We start from the raw sequence: 13,223 nt of genomic DNA, 5'->3' as shown, positions 1-13,223 counted from the left end.
CCTGAAAAAAGTTTTTGAGCTCATTGGTCATACATCAAGGTCACAAAATCTTGTGTACTGAGTACACAATATTTGAAGACTGGTTAAATGAATGTTGACCAAACTTATACTACAGACACCTCAAAGAGATTTGTACATCTGAGTAAGTTTGCATGTCAGTGGTTGAAGGTCAAGGTTGCAAGGTCTTGCCTCACCTTGCTCTAAAAGAGGGAGGGAGCACACAATATGTGGTCTCCCCTCAGTGAAAAGATTTGCTGTTTCTGAGAGGATAATTTCGTGCATCTTAGTTTAGAAAAAAATTTGAAAATCGATTCGTAATCTGAAAAATATGTGTAATTGAATGATTTATGTATTTTTGGTCTCTATATTTGTAACCACATATAACACTGTTTACTATAAGTGTTCTTCTAAGTACAGGTACACCACCGATTTTCTGGCACTATTAGTTCCAAAGCCTTGCCGGATTAATCATTTTACCGGACCAGCTGTGGTTACATAATGATAATTCATCAACACACCTAGTTCAACCCACTGATTATACATCTCCCATGTGTCTAAAGTATACCATGGACTGCTAGAAATTCAAATTAAACAAATATTGTACGTGTATGTGTACGTGTAGGAAGAGAGGAAAGTGATTAGTTCTCAGTGAATGTAGGTTTGCGGCAGGGGTGTGTGATGTCTCCATGGTTGTTTAATTTGTTTATGGATGGGGTTGTTAGGGAGGTAAATGCAAGAGTTTTGGAAAGAGGGGCAAGTATGAAGTCTGTTGGGGATGAGAGAGCTCGGGAAGTGAGTCAGTTGTTGTTCACTGATGATACAGCGCTGGTGGCTGATTCTTGTGAGAAACTGCAGAAGCTGGTGACTGAGTTTGGTAAAGTGTGTGAAAGAAGAAAGTTAAGAGTAAATGTGAATAAGAGCAAGGTTATTAGGTACAGTAGGGTTGAGGGTCAAGTCAGTTGGGAGGTAAGTTTGAATGGAGAAAAACTGGAGGAAGTAAAGTGTTTTAGATATCTGGGAGTGGATCTGGCAGCGGATGGAACCATGGAAGCAGAAGTGGATCATAGGGTGGGGGAGGGGGCGAAAATCCTGGGAGCCTTGAAGAATGTGTGGAAGTCAAGAATATTATCTCGGAAAGCAAAAATGGGTATGTTTGAAGGAATAGTGGTTCCAACAATGTTGTATGGTTGTGAGGCGTGGGCTATGGATAGAGTTGTGCGCAGGAGGATGGATGTGCTGGAAATGAGATGTTTGAGGACAGTGTGTGGTGTGAGGTGGTTTGGTCGAGTAAGTAACGTAAGGGTAAGAGAGATGTGTGGAAATAAAAAGAGCGTGGTTGAGAGAGCAGAGGAGGGTGTTTTGAAATGGTTTGGGCACATGGAGAGAATGAGTGAGGAAAGATTGACCAAGAGGATATATGTGTCGGAGGTGGAGGGAACGAGAAGTGGGAGAACAAACTGGAGGTGGAAAGATGGAGTGAAAAAGATTTTGTGTGATCGGGGCCTGAACATGCAGGAGGGTGAAAGGAGGGCAAGGAATAGAGTGAATTGGATCGATGTGGTATACCGGGGTTGACGTGCTGTCAGTGGATTGAATCAGGGCATGTGAAGCGTCTGGGGTAAACCATGGAAAGCTTTGTAGGTATGTATATTTGCGTGTGTGGACGTATGTATATACATGTGTATGGGGGTGGGTTGGGCCATTTCTTTCGTCTGTTTCCTTGCGCTACCTCGCAAACGCGGGAGACCGACAAAGCAAAAAAAAAAAAAAAGAAATTAAATGTAAATTAAATTGATAAATGAAATACATTATACACTTGCTCAGGACTGAGCTGCTCATCAGCTACGAGTTCTGCAAATTCGTCCACATACTCGGCAGCTCCTTCGTGGTTTGCAGACCACTTTTCTCTACACACTTTATTCATGGAAATTCCATGACAATTCTTGAATCTTTGAAGCCGTCCTTCACTATAGTTACACTCATGTTGTAATTTAAGTTCTTTATGGAACAACTTAGCCATTATCATGCTACCTGACAAGTCCACTCCATCACTCCAACACTGTCGAAACCATTCCATCACTCGATCGTGCTCAGTGCTCTTACCATCTTTCATAGTTTTTCTAATCATCATTTGCCTCTTGGAATTGCTGTCTGCATAGAATTTCAATGCAACGAAACACCACAGGCCATATTTTTCAACAGTTCTACTTTATCTTGGATTGACGTGGACTGGTGTTTACGTTTGACACCACGACTGACGCTCTCATATGTCTTAGAAGCCATAGCTAGGGTTAGATTTAAGCAAAATAAGCTAGGAATCTCTCAGAATTGCAGTATCACCACCAACAAGTGCAGTGTAAAGAATGTAAATAAGCGCGACCTACACACAACGCCATCTGTGGCCGCCCAGTAGACTAGTGTGGTGGATGCGGTAATTTCAAGTTCCCTCAAGCAATTTTGTCCGGAATAAAGGAGGTACCGAACCATCAGTTGCCAGAAATTCGGTGGTATGCCTGTACTTGTAATTACATATTCAAAAATGTTATTAACTTTTTATTCTCATAATGCCATGAATGTGTATTAATGCCATCAATTGAAATGTATACTTTTAATGCATTAGCTTTCACCAAACATTTCCAGTGATATATATTCATTCCTATGTTAAGTAGTCCCACCTCTTATTTTCTTTACCTGACCATCAAAACCACTCCTAGAATTGTGACATGCTACTTATTTTCCTCACTTTAGACACTGACTAATTCCTGCCCTGCACCTGATCCATGTTTCATACAGAGATGAAATGTTACCAACGAATGTACCTGAGATTCAGCGGACAAACTTAGCAGCAACAGTATTGCAGCTCAAGGCAATGGGGATCAATGATCTTTTGGGCTTTAACTTCATGGATCCTCCTCCAACAGATGCTATGGTCATGGCTCTAGAGACTCTACATTCATTAAGGTAAGCATGATTTAGGAAAACTTAGATTTGCAAACTGTAAATACAAACATTCTGTCAAGGGCAATGGCTCAGCTGCTGTGTTAGTCTAGGCTTTCCTTGGAAGGACTCCCATGGCAGAAGTGACTTTACCTCACACAGGGGTTTCCTCTTTAGCTAGATTCATGATTTAGTCCTGTTACTGATATTGCTTATATTTATGAGCCCCACATTGCTAAGGATATTGTCTTTAATTCCACCTCAGATTTTTTATTACTTTTCTTTTCTTTTTCTGTTTCTTGTCATCTTTCTGATCTTTCCTTTCAGTGTGATCATACCCTTCTAAGCAAACCCCATTCATGTCAAAGAGTTTGATTTGTAAGCATATATGGAGTAACTCTATCCATCATCCAGAACATCTCTGTCACCCAACCAGCACAGCTTCAGACCCAATCCTCCAATTCCACACTGCATGCAACCCTCACATAGCACATTATGAATTGCTTCAACCATCTATAAAGTGCACCCTGCACAATACTAGTGGCAGTAGACATCATCAAAGCATTTGACATCCTTCGTTGACATGTCCTCACACAAAAAATTCTTGACAGCTTCTTTCACAAAAATGAAATAAAATTTCTTGCCAGCTTCATAGCCAGCTGTCAAGCTTGAGTCATCCACAAAAGCCACACTTTAAAAATACCCAACTCTACAATGAAGCTCACCTGGGAATCGTTCTTTCTCCAACTCTTGCCAGTCTCTTCCTTCGTTGCTTCTGTCTGCCTTGTATAGAATGCAGTGTGATCATCATCTGATATGCAGATGACCTCACAATTACATCACAGCATCCCAGCACTCCACAAGCAACTATGAGTATACACCACTGCATCATGCAGATAAAACACTGGCTCACTTGAAGTATACTATCTGTATTCCCATAGAAACCCACCATCACCTTTTTGACCCCAGATAGATGTAAATCTAACCTGTACCCTCAAATTTCCCTGAGTGATCAACCGCTCCTGGTCAAGACACCAACCCTACTAGTTATCACATACAACACACGTGACATTCACTCTCCACTTCACAATTATCATCACAAAGGCCATCAACTAACTAAAGATTTTCACAGCACTTACTGTTTCAGACATTAAAAAAGAATCCCCCAGTATCCTCTGCAATCAGTTTAGTTGCTCCTATGTAAAGATTCTTCACCTATCTGGGCACCCACCTCTGCAAAAGCAAACAATTACAGAACTACAAACCACACAAAATAGGGCTCTTAGAAAGAACAGTTACTGGCTTCTTAACAACCACAAACATCTGCATATTGAAACAAAATTACTTTCAGTGCAGTTCCTCCTCATTGTTTGGCACCTAATTTTTTGCAAGTCATCCCCTGCCACCCAAGCCACTTCATAATCATCCAACAACATTTACGCAGAAATGAAAAGCTCACCCTAGCATCACATTTCACCTACCTGTACACAAAGATCACCTACCTTTAGCAAACACTACATTGGCAAAATACATCTACTCCTTTATAACAGCCCCATAGAACCCAGACTTGATCTTCATTCCCCCAAACATACACACATCAGAAAATTGACTTCACAGACAAACACAAATAACTTCTCATCTGTACTTTTGGCATCTGCTGTCTTTTCAGCATTACAAATATTGATTCAGCATATCACAGGACCCCTCATTGAAGATGCATCTTCTGTACTGAAGACACTGAATGCTACCTCCCAAACTGCCTTGCTCTCTCCTTACTAGATAGACAAATGATATCACCACACCTTCTTAACCTGCTGGCCAGTGGACATGATATACCTCCTGAGTGCTGCAGGAGCCCCTTAAAAGGGGATGTGGGACAGGTTGAATATGTCAGTATATTATCATTTATTCCACATCCAGTTTTTTCCGGGATGGATTAGGTACTTAAAGAGCCAGTCGATTACCAGTGTATTAAAGTGAAACATGGACATCCTCCTGAACATAAATGTCACTGGATGTTTATGCTTGAACTTCATTAGCCATTGATCAGATAAGTTTTGGAGCTTGTCTTACCCCCTTTGTAAGTTGATGCAATCTTCATCAGTCCTTACTTAGCTCATGACCTTTGCATCATCAGCAAACGTATTCAAGTATGAATGCAGTCTTTCTGGCCCATCAGTCACAGATCAAGAACAACATCAGTCAAACCCCAACTCATTTAAAATGGCTCCTCTGTTTCCTTCCACTTTTCCATCATCAAAGTAGTCTTCCCCTTATTCTTGCCTGAAAATCTAGCTTCTTTACTAGCTTCCTATGTGGTACAAAGTTAGATGCCTGTGGCAGTTCAGGAACACCCAGTTCACTCATCTATCTCTTTCATCCAGATCATCTCACTTGTTGATAGTCTGATCACTGTAGGGAAAAAAAAGAGGAAATGTTTTATGAGTTTGTTAGTTTGTTAGTTTCGTTGATAGTCTGATCACTGGGAGAAAAAAGGAGGAAATGTTTTAAGTGTTTGTTAGTTTCGTTGATAGTCTGATCACTGGGGGGGGGGGGTTTCAGTGTTTATTAGTTTCGTTGATAGCCTGATCATTGTGGGAAAAAAAAAAAAGAGGAAATATTTTAAGTGTTTGTTAGTTTGTTATTTCTTTGACACTTTTTGTGTACAAATGAATTTTTTTTTTCCATACTATTCACCATTTCCCGCATTAGCGAGGTAGCATTAAGAACATAGGACTGGGCCTTTGAGGGAATATCCTCACATGGCCCCTCTCTCTGTTCCTTCTTTTGGAAAATTTGAAAAAAAAAAAATGAGAGGGGAGGATTTCCAGCCCCCCGCTCCCTTCCCTTTTAGTCGCCTTCTACAACACGCAGGGAGTACATGGGAAGTATTCTTTCTCCCCTATCCCCAGGGAGAACAAATGAATAGGAGCCAAAATTCTTGAAAAAGATTTTACATGTGTCTTTTTGTTTTGAATTAAGAAAAAAAATATGATTTTTTTTTCTTTTAGTAACTGTAGTGTTTTTTATGATTATTGTATAAAGAACAGGTTTACCTCTTAATGATGTTTTGTTAACAGTGCACTAGATGACGAGGGTCTGCTGACACGACTGGGTAGGAGAATGGCAGAGTTTCCACTGGATCCAAACCTTTCCAAGATGTTGATTATGTCAGTGCATTTGCAGTGCTCAGATGAAATTCTCACCATTGTTTCCATGTTGTCAGTGCAAAATGTATTTTACAGGTAAGACTCAGGTGTAATTAGTTGTCTCTTAAAAAGATGGGTCATCTGACTTTTCTAATTTTTTACTTTAGATAGAAATGATCAGACTGAAATAATTTTCATAAGTGTTATTATGTCCTGTTTCTTTGTTCTTCCATAATCTCAGTATCAAACAGCTCATGATTCCTTCCCTTGCTGAAGCAGCATTAATTTTCATGTTTTAGTTGCTTCCTTCCTCATCCTCAAGTGGTGGGAATGGTCTGGAAATTCTGTCTTGGAGTGTGCAAAAAAAAATATTAAAAAGACATGAAATGAATCTCAGACAGCTATATTATCACCTTTGTGTTAAGTGAGTGCCTAAAGGGGCCCGAAGAAGGTGTGAATGATATGTTTGAAAGCTCCTGATATCAGAGAAAGATGTGGTAGTGACATTTCTTTCTTTCTGTTGAGTTTATGTGCTTATCGTACTCTTATTTCAGACACAGGCACAGTACTGGTGCTAATTAGATATATTTAGAAACAATACCAATCTCATAAAGAAATTCATTTTGAGGGAGATTGGCTTCCAAATGTAGGGAGGTTATGGATAGGTTTGTTTTTTCGTTATCCTGAAAACTATTCTTATCCATTTTATGCTTATATTTCACTCACAAGCATAGTGTTATCAGTAAAGAACTTGAATGTACAGGTTGAGTATCTCTTGTCCAAAATGCCTGGGACCAGAAGTGTTTTGGATTTTGGATTTTTGGATTTGGCTTGAACCAGAGCATGTGAAGTGTCTTGGGTAAACCATGGAGAATTTTGCGGTGCCTGGATGTGGAAAGGGAGCTGTGGTTTCAGTGCATTACACATGACAGCTAGAGTCTGAGTATGGAAGAATGTGGCCTTTGTTGTCCTTTCCTAGCACTACCTTGCATGCACACAGGGAAAGGGGGGGTGTCATTTCATGTGTGGTGGGGTGGCAGCAGGAATGGATGAAGGCAGCATGTACGGATGTGTGCATGTCTACATATGTATATGTCTGTGTATGTATATGTATGTATACATTGAAATGTATAGGTATGTATATGTGCGTGTGTGGGCGTTTATGTATATACATGTGTATGTGGATGGGTTGGGCCATTCTTTCATCTGTTTCCTTGCGCTAACGCGGGATACAGCGACAAAATATAATAGATATGGATATAATCTCGCTTAAGCAGGGGATAGCAATGCTGTTTCCTGTGGGACAGGGTAGCAACAGGAATGGACGAAGGTAAGCAAGTATGAATATGTACATGGGTATATATGTATATGTATATTTATATTTTTTATTATACTTTGTCGCTGTCTCCCGCGTTTGCGAGGTAGCGCAAGGAAACAGACGAAAGAAATGGCCCACCCCCCCCATACACATGTATATACATACGTCCACACACGCAAATATACATACCTACACAGCTTTCCATGGTTTACCCCAGACGCTTCACATGCCTTGATTCAATCCACTGACAGCACGTCAACCCCGGTATACCACATCGCTCCAATTCACTCTATTCCTTGCCCTCCTTTCACCCTCCTGCATGTTCAGGCCCCAATCACACAAAATCTTTTTCACTCCATCTTTCCATCTCCAATTTGGTCTCCCTCTTCTCCTCGTTCCCTCCACCTCCAACACATATATCCTCTTGGTCAATCTTTCCTCACTCATTCTCTCCATGTGCCCAAACCACTTCAAAACACCCTCTTCTGCTCTCTCAACCACGCTCTTTTTATTTCCACACATCTCTCTTACCCTTACGTTACTCACTCGATCAAACCACCTCACACCACACATTGTCCTCAAACATCTCATTTCCAGCACATCCATCCTCCTGCGCACAACTCTATCCATAGCCCACGCCTCGCAACCATACAACATTGTTGGAACCACTATTCCTTCAAACATACCCATTTTTGCTTTCCGAGATAATGTTCTCGACTTCCACACATTCTTCAAGGCCCCCAGAATTTTCGCCCCTTCCCCCACCCTATGATCCACTTCCGCTTCCATGGTTCCATCCGCTGCCAGATCCACTCCCAGATATCTAAAACACTTCACTTCCTCCAGTTTTTCTCCATTCAAACTCACCTCCCAATTGACTTGACCCTCAACCCTACTGTACCTAATAACCTTGCTCTTATTCACATTTACTCTTAACTTTCTTCTTCCACACACTTTACCAAACTCAGTCACCAGCTTCTGCAGTTTCTCACATGAATCAGCCACCAGCGCTGTATCATCAGCGAACAACAACTGACTCACTTCCCAAGCTCTCTCATCCCCAACAGACTTCATACTTGCCCCTCTTTCCAAAACTCTTGCATTTACCTCCCTAACAACCCCATCCATAAACAAATTAAACAACCATGGAGACATCACACACCCCTTCCGCAAACTTACATTCACTGAGAACCAATCACTTTCCTCTCTTCCTACACGTACACATGCCTTACATCCTCGATAAAAACTTTTCACTGCTTCTAACAACTTTCCTCCCACACCATATATTCTTAATACCTTCCACAGAGCATCTCTATCAACTCTATCATATGCCTTCTCCAGATCCATAAATGCTACATACAAATCCATTTGCTTTTCTAAGTATTTCTCACATACATTCTTCAAAGCAAACACCTGATCCACACATCCTCTACCACTTCTGAAACCACACTGCTCTTCCCCAATCTGATGCTCTGTACATGCCTTCACCCTCTCATTCAATACCCTCCCATATAATTTACCAGGAATACTCAACAAACTTATACCTCTGTAATTTGAGCACCCACTCTTATCCCCTTTGCCTTTGTACAATGGCACTATGCACGCATTCCGCCAATCCTCAGGCACCTCACCATGAGTCATACATACATTAAATAACCTTACCAACCAGTCAACAATACAGTCACCCCCTTTTTTTATAAATTCCACTGTAATACCATCCAAATGTGGCAGTTGAGGGAATAATTGGTATACATGGGGTGTTCAGTGTTGTAAATGGTAATGGTGAAGAGCTTGTAGATTTATGTGCTGAAAAAGGACTGATGATTGGGAATACCTGGTTTAAAAAGCGAGATATACATAAGTATACTTATGTAAGTAGGAGAGATGGCCAGAGAGCGTTATTGGATTACGTGTTAATTGACAGGCGTGCGAAAGAGAGACTTTTGGATGTTAATGTGCTGAGAGGTGCAACTGGAGGGATGTCTGATCATTATCTTGTGGAGGCTAAGGTGAAGATTTGTATGGGTTTTCAGAAAAGAAGAGTGAATGTTGGGGTGAAGAGGGTGGTGAGAGTAAGTGAGCCTGGGAAGGAGACCTGTGTGAGAAAGTACCAGGAGAGACTGAGTACAGAATGGAAAAAGGTGAGAACAATGGAAGTAAGGGGAGTGGGGGAGGAATGGGATGTATTTAGGGAATCAGTGATGGATTGCGCAAAAGATGCTTGTGGCATGAGAAGAGTGGGAGGTGGGTTGATTAGAAAGGGTAGTGAGTGGTGGGATGAAGAAGTAAGAGTATTAGTGAAAGAGAAGAGAGAGGCATTTGGACGATTTTTGCAGGGAAAAAATGAAATTGAGTGGGAGATGTATAAAAGAAAGAGACAGGAGGTCAAGAGAAAGGTGCAAGAGGTGAAAAAAAGGGCAAATGAGAGTTGGGGTGAGAGAGTATCATTAAATTTTAGGGAGAATAAAAAGATGTTCTGGAAGGAGGTAAATAAAGTGCGTAAGACAAGGGAGCAAATGGGAACTTCAGTGAAGGGCGCAAATGGGGAGGTGATAACAAGTAGTGGTGATGTGAGAAGGAGATGGAGTGAGTATTTTGAAGGTTTGTTGAATGTGTTTGATGATAGAGTGGCAGATATAGGGTGTTTTGGTCGAGGTGGTGTGCAAAGTGAGAGGGTTAGGGAAAATGATTTGGTAAACAAAGAAGAGGTAGTGAAAGCTTTGCGGAAGATGAAAGCCGGCAAGGCAGCAGGTTTGGATGGTATTGCAGTGGAATATGTATATGTATGTGTATGTTTTGTGTATATTTTGATATGTATATGTACATATATGTATATGTACATATGACAATGTGAGAAACTGCAGAAGCTGGTGACTGAGTTTAGTAAAGTGTGTGAAAGAAGAAAGTTAAGAGTAAATGTGAATAAGAGCAAGGTAATCAGGTACAGTAGGGTTGAGGGTCAAGTCAATTGGGAGGTAAGTTTAAATGGAGAAAAACTGGAGGAAGTAAAGTGTTTTAGATATCTGGGAGTGGATCTGGCAGCGGATGGAACCATGGAAGCGGAAGTGGATCATAGGGTGGGGGAGGGGGCGAAAATCCTGGGAGCCTTGAAGAATGTGTGGAAGTCGAGAACATTATCTCGGAAAGCAAAAATGGGTATGTTTGAAGGAATAGTGGTTCCAACAATGTTGTATGGTTGCGAGGCGTGGGCTATGGATAGAGTTGTGCGCAGGAGGATGGATGTGCTGGAAATGAGATGTTTGAGGACAATGTGTGGTGTGAGGTGGTTTGATCGAGTAAGTAACGTAAGGGTAAGAGAGATGTGTGGAAATAAAAAGAGCGTGGTTGAGAGAGCAGAAGAGGGTGTTTTGAAATGGTTTGGGCACATGGAGAGAATGAGTGAGGAAAGATTGACCAAGAGGATATATGTGTCGGAGGTGGAGGGAACGAGGAGAAGTGGGAGACCAAATTGGAGGTGGAAAGATGGAGTGAAAAAGATTTTGTGTGATCAGGGCCTGAACATGCAGGAGGGTGAAAGGAGGGCAAGGAATAGAGTGAATTGGATCGATGTGGTGTACCGGGGTTGACGTGCCGTCAGTGGATTGAATCAGGGCATGTGAAGCGTCTGGGGTAAACCATGGAAAGCTGTGTCGGTATGTATATTTGCGTGTGTGGACGTGTATGTATATACATGTGTATGGGGGTGGGTTGGGCCATTTCTTTCGTCTGTTTCCTTGCGCTACCTCGCAAACGCAGGAGACAGCGGAAAAAAAAAAATGTGCATGTAAGGGCATTTATGTATATATATATGTTTATATGAGTGGATGGGCCATTCTTCATCTGTTTCCTGGCACTACATCGCTGACATGGGAAACAGGAGTCAAGTATAATGAACATAAATAAATATATCATGAGTTATGGAAAACAGGATGGTACAGAGACAGACCCCAATGTTTCGACTGTTCAATGGTCTTCCTCAGGAAATACTGATTCCAGCATTTGGCTGGGCCATATTTCCCAGGAAGTGATGGTCACCTGGTCGGATGCTTGGCGTGTTGCTTTCTGGTTGGATTGCTTGTCCTGCTGCCTTCACATGTTCACAGTGATCTCCACTGCCTGACATGACCAGCAGATGAACCCAGACCTTGTGTTAACATTGTCTTTGGTTGCAATGTAAGCCACTTCTGATGTCTTTCTTATGTGTTTGCTTAGGCCCTCGTGGAGTATTCCCGCCTCGTCCCACTACATAGATCTGCAGCGACAAGTTTCGCTTTGTTTACATCGTCCTGAGACTTGCATGATGTAAACAAAGTGGAACTCGTCGCTGCAAATCCATGTAGTGGGACAAGGCGGGAATACTGCACAAGGGCCTAAGCAGACAAATGGGAAAGACATTAGAAACAGCTAACATTGCTACCAAAGACAATGTTAGCACAAGGTCTGGTTTCATCTGTTGGTCATATCAGGCAGCGGAGATCACTCTGAATGAGTGGAGGCAGCAGTACAAGCAATCCAGTGAGCAACACGCCAATGTGTCTGACTGGATGACCATCACTTCCTGGGGAATATGGTCACGCCAAATGCTGGAATCAGTATCTCCTGAGGAAGACCATTTAATGGTCGCAGTGTTGAGGTATGACTCAGCTCTAATCCATTCATTTCCATACCATCCTGTTTACTACATTTGTCATGATGGATAAGAGATAATGAGATATCTTGAATGGAACCCAAGCCTTAACACAGAATCCATTTATGTTTCATATACCCCTTATACATGTAATCTGAAGGTAATTTACACAATATTTTTAAGGATTTTGTGCATGAAAGAGAGTATGTGTAACACTGAACCATCAGAAAGCTAAGTTGTCACAACCTCTGCTTTTTTTAATGTTTCCTTCAGAGTTATCTGCCTCATTAACAATGTTTTTTGTCTTAAAAGTCTTTCTTTGATTTTATCAACTGATATGACCTCTTGTTTTGTTATGAATGCATGCTGTTGTAGTTCTTCAATAAGTCCATCACACATTTTTACCATATCATCTATGGGCACTTTTTCTCCAGCATTAACAAAGTTATCTTCAGCATCTCTTATCACAGTCAGCTTGATTCAGAACCAAATCCACTATTTCACTATTGATCAGTGAATGAACAATTGGAGCCTCATTATCTGCAGGCCTTTTTGACATTTTCAACAATATCTTTGTACCACAGAGCAGAGAATAAGCAAAAAACACAGTGAATAATGCACATAGGTCTGGCAGTGACAATGGTTTGTAACAAACTGGTGCCAACAGAGCATCAGAGCGCAGCATGGACAAGTGAGGTCAGGTATGGAATTTTCCATTTGTAATGTCGTGTCGGTGCTCAAAAAGTTTTGGATTTCAGATTTTCAGATTAGGGATGCTCAGGCTGTATTTAGAAATATTACATCTTTTATGTTGCATATAAGTGTGTAGAGACTAAGTGGCTGGTATGTATAGTGGGGATGTTGGAGGTGTTGCTTCTTTGAAATAGTATAGGTCTTTACATATCATCTGTATCAAATTCTCCCCATAACCCCAGATTCCTTAGAGAAAAGTAAGGGAATTCTTTTTAGGAGCAAGTTTACAAAGGATGCTTCCCTGTCATTCTTACATACTTTACCACTGAAATTGCATATATGTCACTTCTTCACATTTCTAGATGGTTGGCTAGAATAGCTTCAGTTGTGTGGTTGTGGTTGTGTGGTTGCGGGGCGTGGGCTGTGGATGGGGTTGTGTGCGGGAGGATGGATGTGCTGGAGGTGAGATGTTTGGGGACGGTGTGTGGTGTGAGGTGGT

General features: G+C 41.4%; 1 protein-coding gene across 1 annotated transcript in view; it reads left to right on the top strand.

The window, feature by feature from the left end:
- The window catches only part of pea (ATP-dependent RNA helicase pea), a 50,457-nt gene that overhangs the window by 27,419 nt on the left and 9,815 nt on the right, over window positions 1–13,223 (top strand). The window contains exons 9-10 of the mRNA XM_071673326.1: window positions 2,794–2,961; window positions 6,018–6,182. Of these exons, the coding sequence (XP_071529427.1) occupies window positions 2,794–2,961; window positions 6,018–6,182 (333 nt within the window). The remainder of the gene's footprint in view (window positions 1–2,793; window positions 2,962–6,017; window positions 6,183–13,223) is intronic.

The sequence above is a fragment of the Panulirus ornatus genome, chromosome 18, assembly GCF_036320965.1.
Source record: "Panulirus ornatus isolate Po-2019 chromosome 18, ASM3632096v1, whole genome shotgun sequence".
NCBI lineage: Eukaryota > Metazoa > Arthropoda > Malacostraca > Decapoda > Palinuridae > Panulirus > Panulirus ornatus.
Note: the sequence above shows the minus strand (reverse complement) of the source record. Positions and strands in the feature narration are given on the sequence as shown.